At 38.1% G+C, this 17,452-nt stretch overlaps 1 protein-coding gene across 1 annotated transcript; it reads right to left on the reverse strand.

Moving 5' to 3' along the window:
• Positions 1–7,444: 7,444 nt before the first annotated feature.
• Positions 7,445–12,263, reverse strand: LOC133718429 (Golgi SNAP receptor complex member 1-2). The gene is made up of 6 exons (XM_062145265.1): positions 11,959–12,263; positions 10,875–11,071; positions 9,908–9,997; positions 9,726–9,797; positions 7,829–7,958; positions 7,445–7,746 (listed from the first exon to the last, which is right to left on the reverse strand). The coding sequence occupies exons 1-6, from the start codon at positions 12,092–12,094 to the stop codon at positions 7,649–7,651; spliced, it is 723 nt and encodes a 240-aa protein (XP_062001249.1). The 5' UTR covers positions 12,095–12,263; the 3' UTR covers positions 7,445–7,648.
• Positions 12,264–17,452: the final 5,189 nt, after the last annotated feature.

Consider the following 17,452-nt stretch of genomic DNA (forward strand, 5'->3'; position numbering starts at 1 on the left):
ACGGCGCTGGGTCTGGAGGTAAAATAGAGGTAGGGGCAATTTTGGAATTTTACTTTTCATGTGGGCCCCACCTGAGCTGAGTTGGCAGGCCTAGTCAGCAGTTTAACGGCACCATTTAACGAAAGAGCGACGGAATGACCTATTGGTTTGATGAAATTGAAAGTGTAGGGACTGAATTGATTTGGGACTCAAACTACAGGATACTAAACAGTATTTAGCCCTTTCTTTTATATTGGTTAGAAGTCGAATATCATTGGCTCACCTCCATTTTTCTCGATGATGTTGATATTTTCAAAGTAATATTCTTTGTTGCCTTCGTCCGACCAATGAAGATTTTTAATGAGATTACGTTATGCCCGGGTTCATAGTTCTCTTCGGTATTAATGTTAGGATGGTTTTATTCATACCTCCAAAATTGATACGTGCACCTCCATTGATCTTTGTAAAAATAAAATCTCTATTCTGCCCTTTATAGAAGAAAAATAATAATAATAATAATAAAACCAACAATTCAATCAAAGATGGTTTGGTTTGGTCGGTTAGGCGGTTTTAACCTATATAATATTAACATGCTGTTTATGAAAAAATTTAGGGCAAATTACTGGTTACACCCTGTACTTTGGGTGCGTCGACAGTTCAGTCTCTAACATCCTAATTTTAACAAATAACTCCTCAGACATTCAAATCTCACACAATTTGGTCCAAAATGACTATTTTACCCCTCTCTCTCTCTCTCTCTCTCTCTCTCTCTCTCTCTCTCTCTCTCTCTCTCTCTCTCTCTCTCTCTCTCTCTCTCTCTCTCTCTCTCTCTTCTGGCTAGTTATACCCCTTTTACTAGTCCAATTGCTCCAACACCTGATCTTTGGAAATCTCCTTACTCCCCTTAAACACATAGACCTTGCTCAATTTGGCGAACCCCAATTCGTGCACCTGCACTTGAGTCTCGAACGAGATGAACCCAACTAAAGCATTCTCAGGCAGCAACCCAATCGCCTGTTTCAACGCCGATTTATAAGTCATCTCTTCCTCGATCATACACATATCGAGCACGAAGACGAAGACCGGCGCCAGCAGCGAGTGCGGAGTCGAATCGACGGAGAGGGAGTACTGGACGGTGGCGTACTGGGGGTAGAGCTTGTCGAGGAGGTTGGTGTCAAAGATTAGGGAGTAGTGGGGAAGGAAGTGGTTGCGCTGGTAGCAGAAGGGGCATTTCCAGATCTTGGCGTTGAAGTGAACGCGCGAGAAGGGGTTGAGGACTGCAAAGAAAGTCTTGCAGCGCAGCGGTGTGTAGGGGAGTGTGGGGATGTCATTGTGGAAGTGGATCAGGGCGATGTAGGTGGTGAGTGGGTGGCCACACATTCCACGTCATGCAGACTCCATCGATCTCCTCAGAGTCGATGTTCGCCATCTCCGACATTGCTACGATCAGCCACCGTGTTTAGGGAGGAATTTTGTTTTTAGGAGAGAGAGAGAGAAGCAGAAAAAATAATAAAAAAAAAGTGACAAGAAAAAAAAAAAAAAAAAAAGGAAGTGAGGGGTAAAATAGTAATTTTGGACCAAATTGTGTGAGATTTAAATGTCTGATGAGTTATTTGTTACAATTACGATGTTAGGGACTGAACTATCGCGCACCTAAAGTACAGGGTGTGACTAGTAATTTTCTCAAAATTTATAGTAAAATTCAATTTCAATAATAAAAATTATGTTAAATAAACAAAATCTAAATTGAAAATTCAATAATCAAAATCCAAAACTAATAGTCAAACCTATTCAAAAAACAAAATCTAGTGATTCATTTATTTATAAGTACTAGCTTAATATGGTAGTATTAAAAGTTAGAGGATGATCGAGAGATTGAGATGTGTGATGTGAGAGGATCAACTCATCAAATGATTCAATATGGTAGTATATCATTTGAGAATGAAGTTATAATTGAAGATTCAGGACTTACTTAAAACAGAATGGACATATGAATATATATATATATATATATATATATATATATATATATATATATATATATACAGATCCTATCCAGAGCGAGGCCTCGCTCTGAAATTAAAGTGCGAGGTTGGAGTTTATGGTCACTTTTCGGTCGCATATCCACATCTCGACCGTTCAGTTTTTAGGCACTAATGTATAGATCATCTCTGCAAAATTTCAGCTAAATTGATAGTCGTTAAGACATTGATAACTACCTTAAAGCTAGTACGGTTCAGGTTTGACAGATTCAGTTCGTCCATTGCTTTAAGCGGGTTAGATACCTTAAAGATCATCAATTTGGCTGAAATTTTGCAGAGATGATCTATATATTAGTACCTAAAAACTGAACGGTCGAGATGTGGATATGCGACCGAAAAGTGACCCTAAACTCCAACCTCGCACTTTAATTTCAGAGCGAGGCCTCACTCTGGACAGGATATATATATATATATATATATATATATATATATATATTTATTATGTATGTAAATTTAAAATATTTTTCTATTATATTTCAAACATTCCAACCGGTTCGGGTTCTGCGGTTTAAGCACAAGAGAAACTAAACCAACCCAGTTTGTTTGGTATTGAACCGGTTTTTAATTTTTAAAGTTAAAGCACATTTAACTAAACTATATTTGTTTATCGATTTCGGCTTGTTTGTACTATGTTTTGCACACCACTAATAAGGCATAAGCATAGCAGCACCAACAATCTAGCATCAAGATTTCATCACTGATCGATTCAATTCATTCCAATCATTATAATGACATATCCAGTTAATTATAAAATCAGTTGTGCTAGCCAAGCATCATCAGATTAGATGATGGTTGATAGTAGTGATGATCCTTGTCATCACTATTGTACGTCTTCGTTGAAGGACTTCCCCTTCTGGAAGATGCAAAAAATTTTGGAGCTTTTTCACATAAATTTCTTATCCAGTCATTTGTGAAAGATTTGACCCCCAAAAAAAAAAAAAGTTCTTTGTGAAAGGGAGAGGAATAGAAAGCCAAGAGAGAGAGAGGGAAAGAAAAGAAGAAATGTAGAGGGGCAAAATTGAGAGTAAAATGGCAAAATTGTGAAGAATGATTAATATATCAAATGTGGAGGTTTGAGTAGAAATTTTTTTAATATTTTGAATTTTTTTTATTAAAATTTTAAAAAAAATTATGACGATGCAATAGTAACATATCCGTATCCACTATCCAGGCTTGATGATATTGCCTATCAATGAACCCACATCACGTCACAAGGTACTTCAATTATCACAAATCTTCAACATTCCATTTAATTTTCAGGTGAAATTAAATATTTTTTTCCTTCTTTTATTCTTTTCTGTGGCAACGAAGACAAACTCAACTGCACAGGTACACTAGTACCTGCACTGTGTGTTTCGCAATGCTAAATGGCACCTTTCAGTTTCAAGTCCATAAGAATCCAATTCTCCTTCTCTTTCTCAGCCTCAGAGTCTCATCAGCTAAAGAGGTGGTGCAGAAATCCAATAAAGATGACATTACACAGCTGTAGTTATTTTGGCATGCATGTCCATTACCAGAAAGCAGCAGCATGCGTACGTAGCAGTTAAGGTGTGCACGTTTCAATGTATAGTATCAGAAATAGAGCAGCAGCATCCGTACTGCTACTACTGTTGTGAGAGAGAGAGAGAGAGAGAGAGAGAGAGAGAGAGTAATTTCCAAGCTGTGATGTTTAGGGCTTGTTGCAGAAGACATGAAAATAAGATGCCAATCTTGTTAGGTTATGCACAGCGATTGACACGTACGTATTACTAGCTAGCTCTCCTTAATGGTTTGTCTGCAATGCTATTGGGTTCATTTCTTCTCCTCGCTCAGCCTAGGTTGATTAGCTAGCTATAGCTGCTAGCTACCACCAAAACAAAAAAATATACATTATAAAAACTTGTTTATTTCTTTTTAATTTTAACAAGTATCTCTCTGTTTCTCTCTTAATTTCTCAGTCACAAGAAAGGAGCTCTACCCTGAACCTATTACCTATGATTTTTTATTCTCATCTACCAAACAATTTTCTTTCAGGTTAAAGTTACCAGTATTTGTGTGCTTATATCTATGTATACAGTTATGGTTAACATTTTTTTTCTTTCTGTTTTGGTTAAAGAGATAGAAGGCAATTACCTTGATAAAGTGAAGGGAGAGATAAGTAAAGAGGGAGAAAATGGTGAGCACATAAAACAAAAACTTATCCCCTAATAAAAGAAAAAGAAAATTATTAATCGAAGATTATTCTATACATTTATTTTGTACTCTGAGTACTATCATCATATTCGATTTCATTCTTTATCAAAGTCTAAATGAAATTCAAACCAAAACCAAAAAAATATTACCGACAGGCACTTGATTATGGATTTATGGTTGTATTATTTGATGTGATACTACATGCAGAACTACTACAGGGTATTTTGATTCGATATACTCACAAAAAAAAATATTTTTTATTTTGATGATCAATTGATCATATTTCTGAAGTTCCAAGTGTGTGGATGAGAATGTGAACACACTTGAAATCTATGGAAAATAATCTTCGATCAATAGTTATCAAGCAACTGTTCTTAATTTTCAAATTAGAAACACGTTTAGACTGTATGCATGTGACCCTCCCACGCACAAAGCTGAAGATCTGCTGTATGTTTTGACACTCCACAGAGTGGTTTTTGCTGATCAAAATTGTGACCTTAATGACCCACGTCCCTTCAATTTAAACCAAATTCGATTTGTTGGATCAGTCATCGTACCTTTGCAGTTTGACCCTCAGACTCCAAGATTCTTGTACATGAAGAACACATGGGCTACGAATGTTCCTCATCTTAATGACCTGAATTCAAACTCGACCAAATTACTTGCCCAACATCCAAAGAGGGTTATCATGTGGGGTTTGGAGGATTAATTTGCTTTCATGTTGTGTCCCTTCAACAAAAAAATCGTAGCAAATTAAAGGCCAACCGATCTCCATAGATTATCATGGTCTATCCCAATTAATGTGCCCAGATACTATAATTGACTCAACAAGACATGTGAGAGAGCCCATTCAATATTTAAAGGCTTCTGTGATTGAACGCTAGCTGCTCCATCGAAACAAAGATTTCATGGGGTTTGTAAAGATTTGGCTAGGTTCTAACCACTTCGGATTGCTACCAAAACAAGACCCACGTGGATAGTCCATCAAGGGAAGCAAAATACCTATCACTCAAATGCAAGGGTGGGAAAAAAAGACCAGAGAATCGAAAAACCGTCCCGGACAGGTTTGGTCTGGTTTTTCTTCTGAGATTTTGTGTTTCAATTCGGTTCGGGTTGAATTAAAAAAAAAAAAAAAAAGTTTAGTTCTTGATCCTTAATGTAATCAGGACAGCGCATGTTGTAGTTAGAAACACGTTTTTGTTTCCTGCATTTTATGTTTGGATCAAGAATGTATCACAATGACTATCTATGTACTTCGAACTGATGTATCTATTTAAATTACTTATCAATGTAATGCCTTTTCTTCTCAAAAAAAAAATATATCCTACTAAATAGGCGTCTGGCGTCATTCTCTAATTTCACCGGTCGCTAAACATATCGTACGTGTTATTCCAGTATACTCCGACTCAACAAGATTATGCTTATCCTCTATAGCAGATGGAAGCAAAAGCGAGAAGACAACCCACCAATTTAGTGACGATGTTGTCCTGATATATTGTCTGTTTTTTGCAAGAACCCAGTCAATCTCTCAATGGAAGAGATGCTGAATCCAGTTCTACTTTGCAAGATCCCAGTTGATCTTTCAATTAATGGAAGGGAATACTGAGATAAAAGTTTTGCATTTTCCTTTGATCTACCAAGCTTGTGATCTTTCTGTTTTGTTCAAAATCAGTTTCGTGGACCTGTGTAGTTTTCACAAGTTTTGCATTAGCCTGTTAATGAAGAAGTAATAGCTTCTCTGGTTTGCTTTTTGTTGGTTTCCAATGATTCCAGGCTTCCAGCTTTTGATTTCACTGTGCGTTGTTTTTTGGTTTCTTTTGAATAAGAAAGTAGGGTACGAATGTATTGCTTGTGATCTTTCTGTTTTGTTCAAAATCAGTTTCGTGGACCTGTGTAGTTTTCACAAGTTTTGCATTAGCCTGTTAATGAAGAAGTAATAGCTTCTCTGGTTTGCTTTTTGTTGGTTTCCAATGATTCCAGGCTTCCAGCTTTTGATTTCACTGTGCATTGTTTTTTGGTTTCTTTTGAATAAGAAAGTAGGGTACTAGTATGAATGTATTGCTTGTGAGTTGTGATCCAAAACATTGAATTTCTGACATTTAAAAAATATCCAAACAAGAGAATTCAATATTGACGGAATTATAAATGATAGAATCATAATTTCCATCATTTGAACATTTCTATGAAAATTAGAATTTCTGCGTCCAAACATAGCCTAACAGTGCTCAAATAACCTATCTTCTCTCAGTTCTCTCATTTTTGCCCCAAAATCAATGTTTTTCTCATCTCTCTCTCCCTCTCCGGTGCAGTTCCTAACCTCCTCGTTTTCTTCTCAATAGCCAAGTTTCTCAAATACTTGGATTGATCAAGGCTTGTATATCAAATCGAAATTAGATCTTATGTGGTCTTGTGGGTGGTAAGTTTTTGGGTTTTGTTACTGACAATGAGTAGCCAGATCTGAAACTTAAAAAAGAAAAACTTAAACCGGAACCAATTCACATTGGTTCGGCCCTGCCTCGGTCCAAAGATCTGAAAATGACAAACGAAAACTGATATTATCTGTCGTCTCAATCCCACCTATTTCTGTGACAAACCCGAACTATGCCCAAGCCTACTCACATGCACCAAGTCCCATCTTTTTTTTTTTTTTGAATAAAGTCCCATCTTAATGATTAGAGGTATTAGGTTAGTTTAGAAGGGCTAAAAATAAATAAATAAGCACAGAATCAACTGCATTTAATTTGTTTACAAAAGAAAGAAACAAAAAAGCTAGAGCCAAATCTACTGCATTTCAATATCGGTTTGATTATCTTTTGACTATGGCCGAATATTGGGAGAAATAGTTATATACCGCAGTTATAATTCTGTACAGTAGATATCTTAAAATGGAAGAACTAAAGTTATATTCAGCTAAGAAAAATATTTTGCATGAAACAATTATATCCCGTGACACGTTCAGCTAATCATTCATAGTGTCATGAATGATGATGACCAATAAAATACCCATACTTTTGCATAATTAACTACCAAAAACACCCCACACTCACCCCCGCTTGCACCTCATTGGTGGATTGCCCCAATGTGGTCACACCCGAGACAAGCAAGTTTATCTCCCATTATGGGGCGGCTCATCTTACTCAGAACAAAATTAAATGGTAAATGTATATAGAAACCAACAGAAATTTATTGGAACGGCACCAGAATAGGTACCAGAAACTATTGAAACAGATAGCTCAATTGGTCCCAAGAAATACCAGAACTATTGAAACAGAGAACTAAATGGTAAATATATCTAGAAGCCAAAAAGTAATTGATTGGAACGGCACCAGAATAGGTACCAAAACCTATAAACAGAGAACTCAAATGGTCCCGAGAAATTACATAAGCAAAATTCCCTAGAGAGTAGAAAGTCACCATCATTTATAATTTTCTGTATCAGTATATCATTTATATATCTATTTTGAAAGCCAGTAGATGATAAGAAACAAGGTACAAGCTGCAATGACTGCAGACAGAATAATTGTGTCTCTGGATCGCCTCCTTTTAATTGAACCTGTGAGCAGTAGAAAGCAAATGAATAATATGGTGGATCAGAAATGAAACTGAACCAGAAATGGTATAATATAGTATAGTACCAAGTACGCCACGGATAACAGGGAACTTGTCACTTAGATTCTTCACTTTGCCTTGAACATCTCCAAACAAAGCCCTTTGAGAGCCCAAGACTGCCCTTGTTGTTTGAGCCTGACTGATCACCTCATCTATCTGCAAAAATAGGAACATATGGATCAATGAAGATTTTTCTCCCATGGGTCAAAAGATACAAAATTTGCTTCCACCAACTTTCAATTAAAGGAAAAATTTGAGCCCAATATTTAATGAATTGGAATATTTAAATCAGTGTAATGAACTAGCACTAGAAATACAGACTGCTTCAAGCATTTTATGTTGTAGGCAGAGGTAAGTATCATGCCAAACCTGCACAAGCTTATAGCATTATTTTGCCAATATGTCATCAGTACATAGTATAGCAAGTGATACGGTTTGACCTTGAACCTAGTACTGATCCTGGAATTAATGTGGGACCATCTCCATCTTGCTAGTCATCTAGACAGTCCCATACCACTTCCCAGCATTGGTACTGGGTTTGTCCCACAGCACACCATGGGAACCACTGCATATGATATTCATCAACAAAGTTGATGAGAAAAAGAGAGAGCACTTGCATTACTATGGCTAACACAAGCCCTTTTTTCCCCACATAATAACATAGGTATAGTTTTACACCTTGTAATTATACCTTTATAATTAGTGAAATGACCTGGGACCGTCTACCGGAAAAAGAAACAGCATAAGTCAAAGACAAGGTAAGACCGGTAATATTTAAAAAAAACTGCCAGCTTGTTGAAAGCTATTAAGAGGATCTACAAAAGTTGATGAGAAAACAAGTCATAATGTCCTAAAGTGGATGAGAAACTTTAACTTTTGATATCAGTTTAGAACGTCAGTACGAAAATTGGCTACTCGACCATTTGTATTTTGCTTGGACCTGAGACCATGTGGTTTATTATGCAAGACTTCATAGAAGTCCTTACAGAACTATTCTATTGAGTGGCTGTGCTTCCTCTTCGAAAATATCAAAGTGTCTAACAGTAGTGGTTCTTTATGACTTCCATACATAATTGGTGTAAAGCGGAAACCAATTGGACACTTGCGTGCTGATGGCAAAAGGTCCGGGAAAGTTTCAATTTGGTTTTCCTTGGACATGAAAGATCAATATAACAGTTCTAACAGGTTTCTTTTTGAAGGGGAAAAATCAACACAAATGAAATTCTGAAGCTGCAGGTCCAGAAACTCTGATCATGAACCAACAATGCGGGGGGCCAAAAAAAAAAATATTGGGATCATAAAAATAAACAGAACCCAAAATTTAGGTATCAAAACTTTATTTACAGACCCAAATGCAACATAACTTTGTAAGAGTATCCTTAATTATAGTTACTATCCATTATCCAACTATTCCAACTACGAGAACAAAGTTGGTCATGTAAGCCATATCTACTATCTGAGCAATTATAGGTACTCTCACGTACCCATCTTTTCTTTCTTTTTTCCTTCTCTAAAGGTCTTGACATAATCATCTTGAACTTCTTTCCTAATCTTATTCTCAGTCTGTACTAACTCTCAGTCCTAACTGGTGAACTTCTCTGATTATCAACTTTTATGTTGCTCCTTAAATGCTTTAATGTCCAAATATGCTTAAGTTGCATTAAATCAGAATTTTGTTTGAAATATAAACTCTCTTGCTAGTAAGGACCAAGAACTGCATCAATCTTGACCAAGGTTTGGAAGAGCTTATGAGATGGAAGAAAGCTCCCCCGCATTGTGTGTCCATATATTAAATAAGCCTCGAATGAACCAATAAAATTAAAATAAAAAAATAAAAAAATTTGTTCTCTGGAAAATGCAAACTGGGAAATCTCCTAGTTCAAAACCTGACATGCATAGTTAACAAATAGCACTTAAACTTACATGAGATACACTTCCATGGATAGCAGCTCTCTCCCGTAGTATTTGCATTCTTGGAGACATACTCCCAGATGCCTGCAAGAAGACAGGCAAAACAAGCTAGAATTTAGACTAAAAATACAAAATCCAACACTAGAAATGAATGAGAAATATAAAAGACACATGTGAGTTTGGATCACGCTCACCTTGTACTCGCTAATGTCATCCCTGACAGAAGTTAGAAGCTCCGCATGTTCCCTCAATGAATTTATGTTCCCTTTGATTCGTCTGAACTCCTAAAGAGAAATTACCAGTTGCTTAATGGAAAAGATTTCATGGCCTTCGAATTTCTCAAATGGTAAAATGCATATTACAGCAGTAAATACATTAAACTTTAGGTACCAAGCTTTAGTCTTGGCAAATCTTATAAAAATGACAACGGAATATACTATATAGGAACTTGACTGCTGATATACATAGCATAACTGTTATTGTGGTATAAATAAAACATTTTGTTTCAAAGAAAAGGTCTACTACTCGTCATCCTTCTACAGACAGTGGGAGATAGGAAGCTGTTGCACGTTGCATCTCAGACTCTTAGTGGAGCAACAAGAAGAAGGAACTGGTGGAAGCTTCTCTTGCACATCAAATCAATTGTAACTGTTGCAAAATGGTAGCAAGCAACATGTCCGAGTTAAAGAAATCTAACTGAATGATGAGCGATCAAGCCACCAGGACGGGTTGGACGCAGAATGGAAAGTCCAAAACTATCTCTACTTCTAATAGCATATAAGTCCCCCATTTCACAAGTTGTTTTGTTTTTATGTTTTTATATTTAGCACATAGGAAGCTGAGGCAAGTTGGGGAGGATATGCAAAACCATTGTTGGTGACATTTAACAGTAACCTTTTCATTCCTCTCATCTTCTGCCCTTTAAGGAGAAGAGTGAGTTTGGTCATATATACTCATTCCATTCTTGAATAAATTCATGTAGTAAATATAGTATATAAATGGTGTATCCTAATCCTAAGCTGAGGAAAGCATACATTACTATCTCCACGAACATATTAATACCAAAAACAGTTCTCAAGTAAAGCTGACTGTAAGATGCAGAAGAAAAGAGCGAAAAAAAATTACAGAAATTTGAAAATTATAAACAAAGAAAAGGCAAACCTGAGTAAACTCATGAAGTATGTCTCTATGCCTTGCTAGCTTCTGTGTAACAGAAGTAGCTGGTGTAGCAGAAGCAGCACATCGGCTCATTGAATCATTTATATCCAATAGCTTCTCGAGCAAAGACTGGATTTCCATTTCCATAGACTTCCATGACCTGCTGGACCCAACAGGTGGTGACCCAGATTCCACATAACCTGATTTGAAAAATTTATATTATGCTAAAGATGACGTCCTGACCAATCTTCTATTGCATATCAATGATCACGTTTCAACTACAAAATGTCTAATAGTCCCATATTAAGCTAAAATTTATAGCAGTATAAGAAATTTTAATGACTGAAGATGATGACCCGGTTTTTGTATTAGCCTGCATTGTGCAGCAACTACTCTATCGTCATGCAATAACTAAAAAGTTAAACTGTTTTCATCATTATCTGTTCATTTACTTTATTCACTTAGAAAAATGAGAGAGAGAAAGAGAACCTTTTAGTAAGATCCTATAACAAGATAGATTTTGATTACTAAATAATAAGTTAACGCAATGCCATCGATGCAAACTGCAACCTACCTAAAAGCATAACAATTCTAAGTATCAACTAATTAATACAATGCCTCCTCCATAAACACTACTTCTAGTTGGCTTTGGTCTTTCAAAACTTCATTTGTCCTCTGATAACTTTATCATTAACAAAAATGCAAATGAACCAGAAGTAGCAACTATAATAAAACCCCTAATCTTCTCAACAGAACGCAAATCAACAAAGAATTGAAACTACGCTGCCCTCTAAACTAGTACGATCGACGAGATAAGATCTCTAGTTGACCAAAAAGGAACACTAAACTCTGTCACTCAAGATTGAACCTTTGCAATGTCTGATGCTAAATTGCCAGAACTATGAAACTGGGTCATCCCCATTTTTCTCCTACTTGCCACTAAACACAGATTTAGCAACAGGGTCACCCCCATTTTCCAAACAAGTCACCAAACCCAAAACACAGAACAGCTTCCATTCAAAAACCAACAAATTACATCAAAAAGAAAGAGAGAGAGAGAGAGAGAGAGAGAGAGAGAGAAATGAACCTCCTCCTTGTGTGAACCGAGCTCCGAGTTTAGCATAAGAAGAAAGCTTGACGTCAAGATCTCCCTCGATCTTGCGGGCCTCTCTCCTCAGCTCCTCCCACCCCGATTCCTGTAGCTCCAGATTCGAATCCGTCATTTGGATCTCTCTCTCTCTCCAATTCGGATCCCGGATCGACCCGTTTCGCCTTGTCTGGATCCCCTCTCGTTGATCCACTGTTTCTACTCTTCAGTTATTTACAGTTAACTTCAACACAACATTTTCCAGATTTTCGAGTTCCAATTCTGCTTTGCATTCTCTTTTTCCTTCTGGGAAGGAGAATCGACGGTGGAGATCTCGTCCGGTCTGTGATTGCAAGCCGTTGATCTGGGACGTCCAGGTAGGTGACTGGAGAGAAGGGTCCCAGGCAATCTTGATCACGTGGGCTCCAATCTGGTATAGGATGAAGTAACGTGGCAGTTCCTCAATGGGTTTTGTAGTGGGCTGCAAAGTTGGGCTGGTTTAGCATACAATGGGCCGTTGCTTAATTACCATTGTCAACTTGAGAATTTGCAACTAGTGAAGATATTGTGGAGGTCTTAATTCAGCAAGTGATGCCTATTTTATTGAGCTTGTGATTTGGTTTGGTTTGATAGTGTTGTTTGGCTCCCAAAATCAGTCTGGTACAAACTGTCTCTTTTGAATGCGCGAGCGTGCCAGCACCGTGGGGTGCAGTCGTCGGGGCGTCCCTTGACCTGACTTCTTCTCAAACGATATGGACGAGGAGAGCACCAACCTCGTCACAAGGTTCTTTTCTCTGCCTTCCGGAAAAGGACTTCTTGCCTTACGGGTAAGGGCTTTGGTTGTGGTCTCTTGCGTTCACCGAATCGATACTTAGTGTTGTAAACTAAGCAGAGCAATCACTGGGAAGTTGGGAGAAAGCACGGGTTTGCTAAAGCGTATCTTTAGCTTCGCTGGGTTGCGAGGGCGTTACCCTTGCTTCGCTGGTAGTATCGGTGGCAGTGGCACTAACAGTCGGCTCCTGGGGAGACTGGGACTGGAAGCACGGTCGCCGGGTTGGTTTGGTGGCGCTGACAGTCGGCTCTTGAAGAGACTGGGACTGGAGCGTGGTCACCGGTAAGAGAGGTTGCTTCGGGGAGGCTTGGGCAATCGTAGAGATTGGTTGAAGAGTTGTCCTTGTTGTGTCGTCTTTAGCCTCTATATATAGGTTGCTGCAGCTTCTCCTTCCAAATAGGAATGCAATACTATATTTTAGGCCATAGATATTGGCCTTTGAATCAAATCAAAACTCTTAATAGTCTTGATATTATCGTAGGCAATAAGTAATGATATTTGCCTCTGTCATCGCTAGAATATAGGCAAGAGTTAATTGCCTCTTGGTGTCCTGGATGTAATCGCTGGATGCGAGCAGTAAGATATGTACGTATTAATTGCAAATAGCCAAACATATCGCGGGGACTCCTTTAATTGCATGCAAATATATCTTCGCGAGCACTCGTCGCGGGGACTCACAATTAAGGTTGATAGCTTCCTTAATTGGTCCATGTTATTGGCAGAGTGATTGATTGCCCCACGTCCACCTTAATTGCATAAAAAGCATTGATTGCTTGCTTGCATGCATATGTATATATGTAGCCCACGTAATGAGCCATGCAGCTTGCATAGTTAACTTGTACATATACATATCTTCTGTTGATTGCCATCAAGAATGATTATGCCCCTCCTTAATTGCTCCACCGCAAGACATTGCATGGGCAATTATATTATATATATATATATATATCTCCCTTGATATTTGCGATTAAGGTGGTTGAATACTTCCCAAACTTGTTTGCGTCCTCGCAGAGTCTTGATAATCAAGCAAACAATTACCTTTAACTATCAAATACTTGATAATTAATAATAAATCAATGAATATCCAGATTTGCTTCAAGATTGCTTGGCCTCCAAGTAGGCTTTATTTAGCCTCTAAACAATATATTCCGAACTTGTCGAAAATATATAGCTTGGGCCACGGATATTGGCCCGGTTTCCTTCGAATCCCCTTTGTCGGGAAAAAATGTTATTTTGGGTTCAAACAAGTGTGTAAGGACATTATACGTCCAATCAAAGTGGACACACGTTTCGACCTGTGTTTGGGGCTTTGGGCCTTTGTTTGGTGGTTTTTCTTTAGAACCAAGAGATCCATTCTATATTATCCACAGTTCCACAAGCCAAGTTTTTTAAAGGGTTTTTGTCTATTTACACTATTTTTAGAGATTTTTTTCCCACTTACCCATTAAGTTTTTTTAATTCATTTTTACCCAAAACACTCTAAGGAGGTCTTCCCTAATACCCCATTAAGATTTTTTTTTTGTTTTTTAATTTTTTAAAATACCATTTTACCCTCACCCCTTTGTTATTTAGAGAGAGAGAGAGAGAAAAAAAACCATGGAAGACTTCGCCAGAGTCCGGTCAACTTTCATCGGATTCCGGTCACCGGCTGCCGCCCACCGGAATTTGCTGAAAATCTCACCGGAAATTTTTTTTTGCCCCCAATAAACATCTATTGCCCCCTAATAGAGAGGCAATAAACCTCTATTACCCCCCAATAGACGTCTATTGCCCCAATAGTCTATTGCCCCCCAACAGAACTTTTAGTCGCAGGAATGGGAACCAACTCTTAAAATTTAGACAAATAAACTTTGATTAAATAAAAAAATGAGAAAATCACATCAATTCAAAACGTCTATTGCCCCCCCCAATAGACGCTTCAACAGACGTCTATTGCCCCAATAGAACCTTTTTCATCATCACCGTTACAACCAGCTTCTCCTTTGGTCGCCCAGACCGAAAAGCTTCATTGACGACATGCCGTATTCGGTGCACCATCTCATTAACCTCATCAAACGGCACACTTCCATAAACAACGCCCAATTCCTGTTATCATGTTGTCTACGACGCCAACGTCGTCGTCGATGACGGTGAAGAGCTGATATTCCAGATTGCGAAAAGTGGCGGTTTCGAAATCGAGATCAACGATCGCCCTGGTGGGATCGTCGGTGCAGTAGCAGGTTCGCATCACATCCCAGACCACTGTCACCCGCAGTAGTCAAAATTGTTTTGGGGTCGCAAAGCTTGCATCTTGAAAGATCGACAGTGATGACCGAACTCTGGTTTTTGACGGATTGCGAAATCGGATTGTCAAATCCGCTGCCTTTGACCGACTTTCCAGCGCCGACAACGTCGTTGACTAGTTGCAGAAGCTCCGACGCGCCGTCGGCAAGCTCCACCGCGAGGCTCTGCATCGAGACAGAGTTCGACTCCGGTAGCTCCGATCGGAGCTTCAGGTGTGGACTATCGCCGCCATGTCATCCATGATCGTGATGCCGGAGTTCGAGATCAGAGAGAGAGAGAGAGAAAAAAAAAAACCGGATGTGGAAATTGGGGAGAGAGAGAATCGTGTTGGGGGAGGGAGAGAGGATAAATTATTAATTAAATCAAGGGCAAAAATGTCATTTTGTTTTAATCAGGATAAGTGGGAATAAAAATTTGTTGCTGGGGTAAGTGGGATAAGTTTGACTAATTTTGGTGCTATGGGTCAAGAACCCCTTAAACTATAAATAAACCCTAACCTAAGTCTGACTCATCCTCCGAAATTTGAACTAAATGCAGTTGTTTAAGAAAATGTTATACGCCAAATTGCGGAAGCATTCAAAATGAGGATTGGAAATGAGAAATTCAAACTTATACAAGACACGGATGGAGATGTGGGCTTGCACGTAGCTCTTAACAACACTACAAAGGAAGATTTATCAAAAATACTTTTTCTTATCTGATGTACTCGGATTCAATTCTATTTGATACGATCCTTGATTACAATCAACTTAGCCTTTATATAGGCTTAACATCAAGGATTAGTAATTATGATATTTACTAAGACCTACTAAAACCTTTCAGAACCATAACCAACATAACCTAAGAATGTGAATGACAAGAGTCATCACATTATTACATCTTATTATTCATGAGTTAAATACTTTTGAACTTCTAATCATTCAATACGAATTATAGAATTACTTCACTCCAACAAGGACCCAGCCCAAACCAAACCCAAGTCATAGAGACAAAGAGAGATAGGTTGAAGCTCGAAGGCCTAGACCTACCAACCTCCAAGTCATAGAGACGAGAGCAGACCCTCCAGAGGATCTTCTGTCAGACCATGTAACCGCCGAACCAATTCGGTGACCTTCCTAGCCATTAACCCATCATGATTGCCATCACGATCACCAACCCTGCTAGTACACCACCACCGTTGTGGATCTTTGCCACTACAAATCAGACATCAACGTCGACACACAACACCACACGCTGCAGCCTGGACAAGATTCCGCCCCTACCTTAGATCATCGCACCTCTGCCGTTAAGAGCCCGCTGCTGGACACAACAACCTTCAATCACCTCAGCAATAACAAGAAGGAGTAGAAAACTCCAACAACTGTCGCATAGACGAGAACGATCTTAACCGTAAGCCGCCTCGACGCCCTGCCAAACTTGAGACCACCTCCGGGAAGCACGGCAAGCACCGTCCTAAGACAACGTAGCCGCCTGCAAGGAACCCTAGGTTTTTACTGCGGTCGAGCGTGAGACACGTTCTTTTCCTCCTATAATATACACAATGTTATTAAATGGAAAATTATTATGTGGTCTCGAACAACCACGTGATATTGCTATATGGTGGCTGAGCCAATCATATTACCCGAATTTGCTGGGAATCATGCAGGGGTTAAAAAAAATTAAATTAGGATAACCAATCAGAAATAGATATAAGTTATGTGGACTAATGATATCAACTCGGACCACCACGTGTACCATAATTTTACTCATTTCCCGTTGTTAAATAAATTTTGGATTAAATTTAGTTTACTCCCCTAAGGTTTGGGGGTAATTTCATATTAGCCCCTGTCCTTTCAATTTAATCAGTTTACTCCCCAAACTTTCCAATTTCAATCAGTCGTGTCCAATTTCTACTATTCCGTCCAATTTGGACCGTTAAGTCTGACTTTTGAGGACTAAAATGGTCATTTCAAGACGAAAAAAAAAATTCATTTTTTTTTCTTTTTTAATTTTTTTTTCTGTTTTTTCTTCTTCTTTTTTTTTTAAATTAAAATTTTTTTTTCCATCTTTTTTTTTATTTTTTATTTTTATAAATTTTGTTTTCAACCTATACACCATAAGTTATAATAGGTTTATAAAAACAAAACGATACTCTAGGTGGTTGAAAGTCTCTCGCTAATCTACGATATTTATGATATATCTCCGATAAAGAGAAGAATTTTATGATATCTCTAATAAAGTGAAGAAATGTCTGCGTAAAATTATTTTTTACAGATATTTACAGATAAAGTGTAAAATCGTGAAGAAATATCTGTGTAAAATCATTTCTTATAGATATTTATAGATAAAGTGTAAAATCGTTTTTTACAGATATTTCTTCACTTTATTGGGGATATCTCC

This window comes from Rosa rugosa, chromosome 6 (genome assembly GCF_958449725.1).
Source record: "Rosa rugosa chromosome 6, drRosRugo1.1, whole genome shotgun sequence".
NCBI lineage: Eukaryota > Viridiplantae > Streptophyta > Magnoliopsida > Rosales > Rosaceae > Rosa > Rosa rugosa.

Coding starts and splice junctions, on each gene's coding strand:
- LOC133718429 (XM_062145265.1), bottom strand. CDS start 12,094: ATGACGGATTCGAATCTGGAGCTACAGGAATCGGGGTGGGAGGAGCTG. Junction 9,798..9,907: donor ATGACATTAGCGAGTACAAG/GTGAGCGTGATC, acceptor GTCTTCTTGCAG/GCATCTGGGAGTATGTCTCC. Junction 7,959..9,725: donor TCCATGGAAGTGTATCTCAT/GTAAGTTTAAGT, acceptor CTATTTTTGCAG/ATAGATGAGGTGATCAGTCA.